The sequence below is a fragment of the Etheostoma spectabile genome, chromosome 13, assembly GCF_008692095.1.
Source record: "Etheostoma spectabile isolate EspeVRDwgs_2016 chromosome 13, UIUC_Espe_1.0, whole genome shotgun sequence".
In the NCBI taxonomy this organism is placed as follows: domain Eukaryota; kingdom Metazoa; phylum Chordata; class Actinopteri; order Perciformes; family Percidae; genus Etheostoma; species Etheostoma spectabile.
Genome location: NC_045745.1, coordinates 5,109,000 through 5,122,192, shown reverse-complemented (window position 1 = coordinate 5,122,192; position 13,193 = coordinate 5,109,000). Strand labels below are relative to the sequence as shown.

Sequence of the window (13,193 nt, the reverse complement as noted above, 5' to 3'; positions counted from 1 at the left end):
CCCCCCCCCCCCCCCCCCCCGTTGTACTGTGCTGGTACCTAGTGCATGATTCAAGGAGCGCAGTATTTTCCTAACTTCATAGACTAAAAACCTGAGGTAATATCCTGTAAGGAAGAGCCAGGACCAACAGCAAAGTAATAACATCTAATGTGACAGATGCATAGGCAACAGAATGTCTCACTTGTGTATTTAGGTGTGTCTCTTTTCTGCATAATAGAAATTGCTGCAGCACTGGGGAAAAAAGACACAAGATAAAAAGGCAGGAAACATTTTTGCTCGGTCAAGCACAGGGCAGATGCATAGCTGCATGGTTACATAATATCCTGAGACAATATGCTGGGCTCCAACACACTGGAGGGCAGGGCCCTTTGGCTGCACGCCTGCTAGAGGCAAAACAACACACAATTCAACATGTGGGTGTTGACTTTTGCAGCAGCTCTCAGATCACACACAGTTCTCTCTGTTCACAGCTATTTAAGAAAACAGCTTCTTAAATACATGGTTTCACTTCTAGCCGAGAAATGTATTCATTTGTCTGTCCACGCTTGTGAAGGACCAAAGCAAAAGGTGCAAACCAGAAGAAGTGTGTGTGGAATGGATCATATAAAAGCTTAGCCCTTTGAGGCCTTAAGCTCCCCTTTTCTTCTGAGTCAGTCCCAGCGTCTCTGTCTGCCATTTCACAGAGAATCATGCTCTAAGAGTAGGGGATTCAGCTGTGACTCACCCTGTGTGTCTGCTACTTTAAAAGGACTGATGGCTCTTGTCCAGTTCCAGGCTCCAGCCTATATCTCCCTGCTGGGACACTGGGCATAGTCAGGATGGACAGATAAACAAAGCACGGAGTCAAGTCCAAGTGGAATCTGCCACCTCATTTTTCTCATGTGACCAAAGTACAAGATGACACGTTTAAAGATGATGTGTAGAGTTTTTATTTGACGCACACTCAGAACTATTGGCCCTTCATGTGGTAGTTGACAAAGTCCAGACCACTTCCAGCCACACTCACGCCAGCAGTGTCTTCCTGTTGAAAAGAGGACAGCAACCTGCATCAGTCCAATGTCAAAACAACCATATTCCTGTACCTAGAGCTAGAATGAGGGGCGATGTTTCAGCATCACAAACAGGCATCCTGAGCCTGATGAATAAAGATCGGTGAGGATCGTCTGGGACTGGCATGGCTGTGGCTAAATGGAGGTGGGGAGCAGCTGCACAAGATAAAAATACCACCACAAAGCCCCCACAAGCACAAAATAGCAGCGTCATTGTGCTTTTAGCTTGCATGACAAATACACACACAGTATAGTACTAATAAATACACATGTCACGACGTTTTGAGAAACACACTTATTCACTTTCTTGGCCAGAGTGTGATGAGAATAATAAATTCACTTGTGTGCAGTAAATGAAATGAAGCTAACACCAGGAGACAGTTGTATATACCCCCCCCCCAAGACACAACATAATAATAGATATAAAGCTGGTGCCAGGAGCCTAGTTTAGCATAAAGGCTGGAGACTGTAACCTATAGTCCCAGCACATCTATGTGTAGTTTTAGACAATAAACTAAGTATAACGTGTCAATTAGTAAGTTTCAGAGGTGCTGGTAGACAGAATTGGTTACCTTCATTAGTCTTTGTGCTAAGCTAACCGGTGGCTAGCTTCATATTTAGCGTGCAGACAGGAGAGTTGAAACAATCTTCTCCACTAACTCTAGGCACAAAAGGGAATACTGGTATCCCAGCTAACAATTTTTGGTTCCCAAAACATTCTGGGAACGTTTGCTTTTGGTTGCGGGAACGTTCCCTAAAGGTTAGGTTTGGTTGTGTTTTGGTTGTGTGCTGGTTAATTGGAAAGTTTTCTTAACATTCTGGGAACGTTACTTTTTGGTTCCATCGAACGTTCTCAGAACGTTCCCCTAACGTTATCTTAACGTTGCAACCTTCAGCAAACGTTCCCCTAACGTTAACGTAACGTTGCAACCTTTAGAGAACGTTCTCCTAATGTTATTCTAACGTTGCAACCTTTAGAAAATGTTGCCCTAACGTTATCTTAACGTTGCAACCTTTAGAGAACGTTACCCGAACATTATCCAAACGTTGCATCCTTTAGAGAACGTTGCCTTAACGTTATCCTAACGTTGCAACCTTTAGAGAACGTTACCCTAACGTTATCGTAACGTTGCATCCTTTAGAGAACGTTGCCTTAACGTTATCCTAACGTTGCATCCTTTAGAGAACGTTGCCTTAACGTTATCCTAACGTTGCATCCTTTAGAGAACGTTGCCTTAACGTTATCCTAACGTTGCAACCTTTAGAGAACGTTACCCTAACGTTATCCTAACGTTGCATCCTTTAGAGAACGTTGCCTTAACGTTATCCTAACTTTGCAACCTTTAGCGAACGTTACCTGAACGTTGCAACCTTAAGAGTTGTGTCAAAGTCCATTCCCCATTCAATTTGTGTTTCCCCTTACCTAAATCTAAACCAATCAGCATCCATCACACCAACCAATTAATAATTACATTTCCCTAACCTCAACTAAGGAAAAACACCATTAGTGAAGGAAACACTATTGGAAGTGGTAACAAACTGGGACCTGTTAGAACGTTACCTTAAATGTAACTATTCTTCTAAGTATCTGCATTTTGGCTTTGTGTCTGACATGCAGTATATAAAAACCTTGGAGATTTCTAGATCAAATATGAAATAAGAAAAAGATGCTATAGCAACACCAGCACAGATGTAATTTAATAAATAAATCATGGATGCATTTCATTTAGGTGGAACCATTCCAGGGTGCAGGCATTGTGCATGTTGACTCAAGGGAATGGTTTTTGTGATATACTGCATCATCATAATCAATAATATTGGTATAACACCAGTGCTTACTCTGCTATGAGAAGACAAAGCGAGAAAGAGCGAGTTCTAGATTATAGTTAATATTCATTTTACAAAGACATACAAGATGTCTCCTTGCAGAATTGGTGCACCACAATACATTCTTTTGGTTCTAACTCTTAAAAGTGAATGTGTATCTTTCAGATTTAGGTAAAAGGTATTTTGTCTGTCCTTATAGGAAAACATGAGGAAAGGAAGGACGAGCACGGTTTTGTGTCCAGAACCTTCACCAGGAAATACACGTAAGTAGCTGAATATTTTAAAGTTATTCATCAAAGAATAAGCTTGTGGAATAAAATTTCACCAATATTAGTTTTGATCCTGCTCAAACCTTTGACACGTTTGTAGACCAGTTGAGTAATCGAAGCCTCTGGCCATGCAACGTGTCGACATCTCACTTTAATACCACATTTCTCATTAAAAATGGGTTTGTTTTGGCTGCTCCATGGTGGCTTTGCAGTTCATTTTAATGCATTTTTTTAGACCGGGTTCCGATTCCTGGGATTATCTTCTGGGGGTTTTGCTGCTGTGAGTCTCTTTGGTTCTGGTTTGGTCCAGCCTATAGGGGGCTGGCTGCTCCTGACTGCTGAATTTCATGCTCTGAAAAGCAGCAGCTTCACCTCCTAGCGATCATCCCCTCCCTGGTTTAGTTTCTATCTGTGCAGGACTCTGCTGCCATCCAGGGGCCACAACACACACTGAGTACACAAACTGGTCTTGGATCTGATTTTACCCAGGAGTGACCCAGGCGTTCATGTATTCTCTTTGTAGATTCACTGGAGTGATTTCTTAGACGTTTAACCTAGTTGTGTTTTTTTTCCCCCCCCCCGCTCCAGCCTCCCCTCCACGGCGAACGTTGAGAAGGTGTCCTCGTCCCTGTCCCCTGAGGGGGTCCTGACCGTGGAGGCTCCTTTGATCAGACCGGCCATTGAGTGCTCAGAGACCACAATACCTGTCAACGTAGACAACAAAGGTGGTGTGGTGAAGAAGTAGGAAGAAACGCAGCGCTGTGTCTCCCACCCACACACACACACACACACGCACACACACACACACACACACACATTCAAATACGCACTTCATCTCTACAAACCGCTTCTAGAAAGATGAAGAAGCAGCTGACCGCTCTTCCTAAAACAGGCTGGTTCACACGCTAGAGAGAGGAAAGCAAGGGAGAGTTCCCCCCCCCCCCCATCTCTGGTAATGACTGACCCCAGCTGAGCAGTAGTACCATATGCCGGCTCTTTCTGCCATAACTACATTTGAATGTAGAAAGTGTAGCCCCGCTCACAGCTTTCTTTCTCTCCCTCCCTCACTAACACACACACACACACACCCCTTTCTCATTTCTACTCATGCAGCCTGCACTGACACCCTAAAGGCAACAGTAAATCGGACTGTATTAGCAGGGAAATTAAAGAACAAAGGTCCGAGGAGAGAATGTGAGCGTGACCCCTGTGGGACTGGACTGGAAATAGACTTGTTGGATCTGCAAACACAGAATAAAGAACAAACAACCGATGGAGTCTCTTCCTTTTTTTTTGAAGTTACAGGCTGTTTCTTTGCATGCTGGTGCCATGGTACTGGAAGTGGCATCCTGAAGCTGCTACTGTACTGTGAGCTGTGTGTGTTCCAAGTCTGGAAACAGGACGATAATAAGGAAATGGAAATGCTAAGCACCTTAAAAGCAGGGTTGGTAATTCTTTCCAATATACACTTTTTCATATATAGTTCAAATTGTGAGCAGTAATAAATAACGTTTAGGCTCTAAATAAGGAGCGATAAAGATCTGTCATCTGTTGCTGCTGTAGTCCTGTAAAACCCCCCAATCACCAACTCACGGTCAGCTTGGAAAGAACCAATGAAATGCCTCCTCGCGCCGCTGTGTGTACTCTACGCCTCCCGTGTACGAGCCTATAAGCTCAGTGTGTGTCATCGCCCCCAGAGTTACTGAGTCTACTGCAGAGTCCTGTTTGGATATTAATATCAGGGGTTTGCTTACTGAAGAATGACACATGATGTGAAATTGCGGCCCTTTCTCCACTCTGCTCTGAAGCAGCAACACATGCATGTGTGTGTGTGGGTTGGAGACTCAACATTACCAACCCTGCCTTTAGTGTTGTGGTATATCATGCTAAATTATTCATCTGATGGTCATCCATGCAAAATCATAATTGTGTTTAAAAGTCCTTTAATTACAGCACCCCGGTCAGGCCAACCAGTATGATATTAACAGTGAAAAAGAGTTCATATCATAATAATAATTACATGCCAACCATAATATTGAATATAATTCATTAGACAGGACTCATTTAGTGCAGAAAGGACATACAGTGTCCTCCTGACATGGTCCCAGATCTGTGGTCTGCTTTATGAAGTGAAGGAAAAACTGATAAGGCAGTTGATTTATGAGATGAATATCATTTGTATGTAGATATAGGGCCATTGCTGCTGTGTATCTGTACCGGAATGTGTCCTAACTGCCAGAATTACATAATTCTATCATACAGAATGTCTCTGATGAATTATTCCTGCCCAGATAGATAAGCCTACATAATTGATGGAGATTTGCTCTCTACTCTTGACTGAGCAGGGTCATTTCCAACAATTGCACCATGGATTTAAGTGCTGTGGAGTCAGGAATGCCTGCACCACATAAACGCTCTGGGATAGAAGGAACAAACGCTCGGGCTTGTTTGCATTTCTTTAAACCAATCACAACCATCTTGGGCGGCGCTGAGCTCCAGATACAGAGACGGTGACTCTGCTGAATGGTCTCGGGAAGGGAAGGTAGAAGGTTTTCACCCTGCAAAAGAAAACGCCACATACCATTTTAAATGAAGTTAACTGTAACGTGAGGTATTTAAATCAGCTGATACATGGTTACACCTCATTATCTCTTCCCTGTGGATCTCTGTGTGTACTTCGTCCACAACAATCCCACCAATCGGTCCCGGTTAGAGAGGAAATGACCTAAACATAGTTTTTGTAAATCTTCACAATCATTCCCCAAAAAAAAACCAAGCTGGCTTGTGTTGTTGGACCATCCGAGATTTCTTTGTTTTAAAGTTTGGTTTTGCTTGCCGAAGTGAAGTTTGAGAACAGAAGGGGAGGGATAGCACGCGCGCCGTTTCAGGCAACTATCCCGGAAATGTCCCCTCCGCTGATCCAGACCAGAGGAGGAATGAAACTGCTACTGAGTCTGGTGGAGCCAAAACGTGTGTATGATTTCTGAGTATGACCTCTAATTATTTGGTTCTATCTAATGATACTGTTTGCCATATCGGCTCGATTACATGTCAATAAGTCTCTCAGTTCATGACTTTGGTCCAGACTTAGATATCTAAAAACATATTGGGTGACTGACATCAAATAAGCAACACATATTCCAAATCCCTAGAGTATGAGTTATAATAACTTAGGTGATCCTCTGACTTTTTATTTAGCACCATCAGTAGGGCAAAACCTGACATTCCTATCAGCCTCAGCTGCACTTTGTGTTAATGCTAATGAGCTCACAATAGCATGCTAACAAGCTAAACTAAGATAGTAAACATGGCAACATCTGCTAAACATCAGCATGTTAGCATGGTCACCGGGAGCATATAGCATGCTGCTATTAGCATGTAGTATATCTTCTCCTATTATGGCTTAAAGTAAAGTAGTACAACTGGGACAGATATGAATGTACAGCATGCTGCTTCTACACTGACACTCTACAGGAACTCTGGTTTTATCACTGCTATGATGCTTTAACAAGAGTTACATAACTCAAAATGGTATATGCACGGATTCAATTCTTGTGCCCCTTTTCATTTGATTTTCATTTCATTCAATCAGACACTCAATAAACAGATCTGGATTCCTGCTCTAATCAGAACCGCACAAATTCTAAAGCAATGTGTCTGAACGTTGTTATTTCTCCAGAAAAAACCCTGAGATGAGTTATTTGTGTTCAATGAAGGAGACATGCTGAAAAGACATGTGTCCTGCATTGTGGGTTTTATGACATCCTGGACACTTCCATATGGCTAAGATGTGGACAAATACATAGAAAAACACACATGTATGTTAGCAGAGGAACTAGGCCATCACTGAACCATGTATGTTCCAATCAATCCCCTGCACAGCTGCATGTATGAAGCCAAGCCTACGGGAGTTTTTGTAAATGCTAAACTCATTCCAGTGACTCATCAGTCAGTGCAGAATTTAAATGAAAGATGCACCACCACAACTGGTGACTGGTGTTCTGAATGGCTGGTGCTTTTCATCCCTTCTTTTTCTTCCTCCCTGTCAACTTCCAGTCCTCCATGGTGCACGCCAGCCCAGTAATGCACATACTAACTCTACTCTTGACTCCAAAGCTGCAGGGGAGATCTATTTATAGAGCGCTCTGCTATGCACTGCGCCTCCAGCATGCTGTATAGTTACAAAGGGTAGATGGCGGATATAAGCTGGTGCCCCCCCCACCCCCCTCCCCAAATGGGCCAAGACCTGTAGTGACTAAAAGGCTACTTATCAGCTATCATTAGCTTGATCTCAGACATTCATATTTCACTGTATAACACACACAAAAACATGGGCATTAGACTTTAAAATATCTGCCAAAACAGATGCCCATTAGCTGAAGATCATATTCAATATATGAGCATTTGTACTGTATGTATTGTAGCTATACAGTGCTATACTGTATGTATTTAGTACTCGTATCTGCTACACAGTGAGCTCAGTGGGATTCTGCCATTCATGGATGACTGATGCATTTTCAACTTCTTTCATGAGTCACCATTTGCTTCCAGTGTAATGCAGGCCTAAATTATTCATGCCAATCCCCATCAATTCCAGGAGCCTGCCAGCCCTTGAACCAGGGAAGCGGCTCGCGTGGAGCGCTGTGAGCTACGAGGCTGCTGATTGGCCCCCCTCTCAGATCCCTACATCCTCCCTGCACTCAGGCCGACAGTCTGAAGAGAGCCAGCTTTTCCCTAAGAGCTTCTCGAGTGATCATGAAGGGTGGCAGGGACGGATAATTGTAGGGGGAAATCAGCAAATGTGAAAATGAATAAATTCAGTTTAAGTGGGTATTTTCTGCAGGCAACACGTTATTATGGCAGGATAACTACTCCTGTGTTCACTTCAGGGGGAAGAGAAACTCATGCGGGATGTTTTGGAGTCTGAGAGTGCATACATTGCTTTTTCCACAACGTAAATATTACTGTCACCTTTTTATTTTGTACAGTCAATCATTACTATGCAGAATGTGCGTCTTTTCTCTGTTAACAGGCCTTTTTTTTCACAGTGGAGCTGTTGTCTTGTCATAGTAGGAAAAGCACATACGATGGGAATTAGCATGCATAGACCCTGAAACCAAGGCAACCACCATTTTCACACATAGTTATATGTCCTTTTCCTACTTTTATATTTTAAAATGTCAAAAAATACTTTAGTTAACATCTTTTTTTAGGATAGAGGCATTCACTTAGATGAGATGATCTGTAATATTATGACAGTTTCCTTAGCTTTTCTGTGGATGGTATCTTCAAAGGTAAAGTGTGCCAAGATGTCATGTTTTTTTTTTTTTATCTCATCCTATTTGGATTTATGTGCAACTTTTCCGCTCTGTTTACAGATTTCCTCATGTAAAACCTGGGCACATTTTCTGTTTCCTTTTACCGCTGAAACTAACTGCAAACGTTGACAGATGTGAGGTACATTAAGTGAATGGGTATTAAAGCCGCATTTTGGAATTACAACAAGATCCCCGCTGTTAGAAGAAAAACTCAACCTGTTTACGTTGGGATTTTCTGGACTGAAATCATATTCTACCAACTCTAATAAAAAAACGCGTAAGCCTGCCCTGTGGACAGCGTATGTCACTTAAACTTCCAGAGAGGTCAGAGACGTATTTAGACAACAGTATACTCACATTGTGAAGCCTACTTTTTTTTATAAGTGGTAAAAATCATCTGTTTTCAAGCTTTTATAATTCCCACTACACCACACCAAGGTCTGCTGCTGTAATGTTGCATACATATATGAATATGGAGCAAAGTCCATCATTAGTAAAAGTAAAACAGCAACAGCTTTGAATGATAAAGGGTTCCACTCATAAATAAATCATCCTCACTAAGATTAATTTCACTATGGTAAAAGGTCAACACAAACCAGCCCAACCAATTATGGATGTGAAGGCATTTCACCCTAAAAACAGATCCATGACACTTTAAATTTGACCAGCTGTAAAAACATTTGATTGCATATGTGAACAATAAAGAGAGGGGATTTTTTTTTTTTTTTTTATCTTAAATGCTAACCGTCCGTTTAATGACATTGTGAGGGACCAAGCAGTTAAGCATGAGGAGTCACAAGAGAGAGTTTTTATTTCTCAAAAATGGTTACAACAAAACAAAGATTAAGTTCTGGGCCCTTAAAAGAGGTCAAACAAACAGACAGTAACTAAAACTCAAAACATAAGAGACTCAAAAAAATACAACTGACCTTCCTAACAAGAAACAAAGGGGCGTTATATACTGGCTGATCAGACCAATTTAAACACACAGGGGGAGACTAACAATAACTGCAAACTAACTTCAGAAACAAATAATGGCAAACCTACCTAACAATGCATTCCCAATAACATACCTTTACTTATCTTAACTCTACAAAAATGACTTTATATGAAATCTAAACCCCAGAATACCTTCAGCGAGAATAAAGCTACCCCCCCCCCCCCCACCAACATATCAAGCAGTTGGTAGTGTCCAATTAGGCCACCCTATAAAGCTGCTCTTTTTCCAAGAGCCATCCCTCTAAGCCATCAGACAAAAGTAAAAAAATAAAAAAAATTAAATAAAAAAATAAATAAATAAATAAATATAATAATAAATAAAAAATAAAAATAAAAAAGCCATCAGACCTGAATCCCTCGCAGGTGTGGACTCCAACTAGTAAGCTCAAAAGAAAAACCGGTTATATAACAGTATGACCATCAAAAAGTAACAGTAATAACAGTAAAGTAATATTACTATTAGTAAAAGATACTTTCGTATAAATCCAATAAAGTCTGATGCATGTGAAATGAAACAAGTGTCCTGTAAGTTATTTGTAACTGAATAAATGGTTGCAACAAATGAAGATGTATAAACAAACGTATCAACTTAATATCAACCTAAGGAAAAATATAAGTGCATGAGGTAACCGCTCTTAAGCTGGTTGTGTGTCCATCACAGACATTCAATGTTCCAAAAGCAAAACTAACTCCGATGGCGTGTCTAACTGGGCCACTGCAGACTCATGAAACACTGACATTTCAGGTTTGATCATAAATAATAACCAGATCTGTGTAGTGTACTTTTCTGTATATCGTCATCCAGACCACTGTTTTGCACCTTTGCTCATTTCTTTAACTAAAAAATGAACTCGACGCACAAACGGTGTGTATCTGTAGTGAATGTGTGGACCGGTGCTCTGAGCACAGCAGATGGTGGGCTTTTTTTTTTCTCCTTAGCAACAGCTCAGGATTGGCTGGTGACAACCCCCTAGACAAAGGGGGCGTCCAATCACATGTGAGAGTGTTGATTGGCTTTCAGCCAATAAGCACTCACCAGCTGTGTAATAATTAGTTCTCCCTTAGTGGTTGATGATGTACATTAGTCCAATTGTAGTTCTTTTGACATCAATTTCCAGCATTCAGTCTTCATTTCATTTGACTTACCTGCAAGGGAATTTTAATACTTACTGCAAAAGTGAGGGATGACAATGTTAAGATATGTCTTCACCTGTTCTTGGTCAAGTTGGACGGTAGCAAGGCTGTGCTTGTCCTGTCAGTGTTTGATGAAAAATGCAAACGTCTGATGGACTGAGTCATGAATTTATTACATTGGTAAGAAATTATTACACTCAGGTGATAGTCATTTGTTTCAGATTGACATAGTAAGATAATGAGGACACTGTCTCTTCAATTCTCAGAGATGATCTGCATTTTGGACTAAAACTGTCCATGTTGCATGTTCCTTAATGATGCAACAAGTAACCAAGCTTTTCCTGTAGCCTACGCTTACTTGCAATTTCCCTTTTACAAAGTACTATCACAAGTATGCTTCAAGTAACAGAAACTTGAAGTTTAAATTAAATTAAAGTTGAATGAGAAAGTCCTAATGAACTGTGATAATGAAACAGATGAAAGGAAATAAATCAGGTGTGTCTGTTCAACTGCTGGAGGACAGAGCTCCGCTCTCTGGGACAGAGCGGAATGAGTGGATGTTTAAACTGGGACAGAGAGACTGAGGACTGGGTAAATGGGACAGGAGAGAGAGGACGGTTAACTGGGACAGAGAGACTGAGGACTGGTTAAACTGGGCCAGATGACGGACGAGAGGATACTGGTTAACTGGACAGAGAGACTGAGTGGTGGTTAAACTGGGACAGAGAGATGAATGGACTGGTTATACGGGCAGAGAGACTGAATGATGGTTGTACTGGGACAGAGAGACTGAGGAGGACTGGTTAAACTGGGACAAGGAGACTGAGTGATGGTTATACTGGGACCGAGGACTGATGGACTGGTTACTGGGACGAGAGATGAGGAGGATGGTTATACTGGGACAGAGACACTGAGTGGACGGTTATACTGGGACGAAAGACTGAGGAGGACTGGTTATACTGGGACAGAGAGACTGAATGGACTGTTATACTGGGACAGAGAGACTGAGTTGACTGGTTGTACTGGGACCCAGGAGAGGACTGAGGAATGGGTAAACTGGGACGAGAGACTGAGTTGACTGGTTGTCTGGACCAGGAGACTGAGGACTGGTTAACTGGACAGAGAGACTGAATGGACTGGTTGACTGGGACAGAGAGGACTGAGGAGGAATGGTTTAACTGGGACCGAGAGACTGATGGACTGGTTAAACTGGACAGAGAGAACTGAGTGGACTGGTTATACTGGGACAAGGAGACTAAGTGGACTGGTTAAACGGGACAGAGAGACTGAGGAGGACTGGTTATACTGGGACAGAGCACTGAGTGGACTGGTTATACTGGGACAGAGAGATGAATGGACTGTTATACTGGAAAGGCTGAGCTGGAGACAACTGGGGGTTTATACGGGGACAGAGACACTGAGTGGACTGGTTATACTGGGACAGAGAGACTGAATGGACTGGTTATACTATATTTCTTTTTAAGATCATAACTCTTGATTGCTGCTGCTGTCATTAGACAGAGCCCAGGGACTCTTCAATGTCCTCTCGTGAGACTAATGAACTACAAATAAACAAATACTTCCTTCCAGCGTTGAAAGGATAGTCCTACATGTACAGCGTTCCCTAAATGGTGCATTGGGATCCATGTTTCCCACTACCAGTGATACGTACGATTCAGAAGTACTTGTACTTTGCTTGAGTATTTTCACTGTATGCTATTCCACACTACATGTATTTAACAGATAGTTGTTACTTTAATTTAAAGCTATAGCGCGTGGTTTCTGTCGCCCCCATGAAGAATTCTAAGTAACTACTACACTGTCGGCACATCCACATGATACAAGCCTTCCGTGATCGCACACGCCCCCACCCACGCAGTTGCTAGTAGCCAAGGAGGACACAATGTGTGAAAGTAGATTAAAGGCCTTCCAAGGTCATTGTGGCTGATAGAGCTGGTCAGGTGGGAGTGAAAGCTGTGTTGGGACTTACTGCATAAACTAATAAGAATGATAACGTTGTTATTGCCCCGCAACAAAACTAACAGGAGTGATGATGTCACACAAGCCCAGTCTGTGCACACACACACACAAAAACAATACCTGTGATGGAGCATAGAGTAGAGACAGAACGTTTGCAGTGATTCACCCGTTCATAGTATCTTCAACGGATGTAACGATGCATCGTCAAACGTAAAAATCTGCATTATTGTGTATTGATTACCGATAGCAATGGGCAACTGAAGCTTGGTGAACCAGTGTCTGTATTTCCTGAGCCCACTAGAAAGGCCTAAGGCATTACAATTTGGTGTATTCTTAACCAATTGTTGAACAGAGAGCGCCATCTAGTGGGCTCAGAGAATAAAGACACTGGTTCACGAAGCTTCATTTGGCCATGACTAATAACAACAGCTTGAGATTTAAAAAACAAAAATTAAGCTAGGGTGTAATTTCCTTTTGATTTCACTTGTTTGACTTCAGACTTTACGTGTTCTAAGTTATTTATTTGAAAATATTGTTTTCCTAGTAATTTAGTTATATTTTGATGTAGGACTTGTCTTAGAAATCTAATTATTATTATTTTTTGTTTCATTTTTTTA

General features: G+C 41.8%; 1 protein-coding gene across 1 annotated transcript in view; it reads left to right on the top strand.

Moving 5' to 3' along the window:
* The window catches only part of hspb1 (heat shock protein, alpha-crystallin-related, 1), a 4,910-nt gene extending 602 nt beyond the window's left edge, over positions 1–4,308 (top strand). The window contains exons 2-3 of the mRNA XM_032532692.1: positions 3,076–3,139; positions 3,734–4,308. Of these exons, the coding sequence (XP_032388583.1) occupies positions 3,076–3,139; positions 3,734–3,890 (221 nt within the window). The 3' untranslated portion in view covers positions 3,891–4,308. The remainder of the gene's footprint in view (positions 1–3,075; positions 3,140–3,733) is intronic.
* Positions 4,309–13,193: the final 8,885 nt, after the last annotated feature.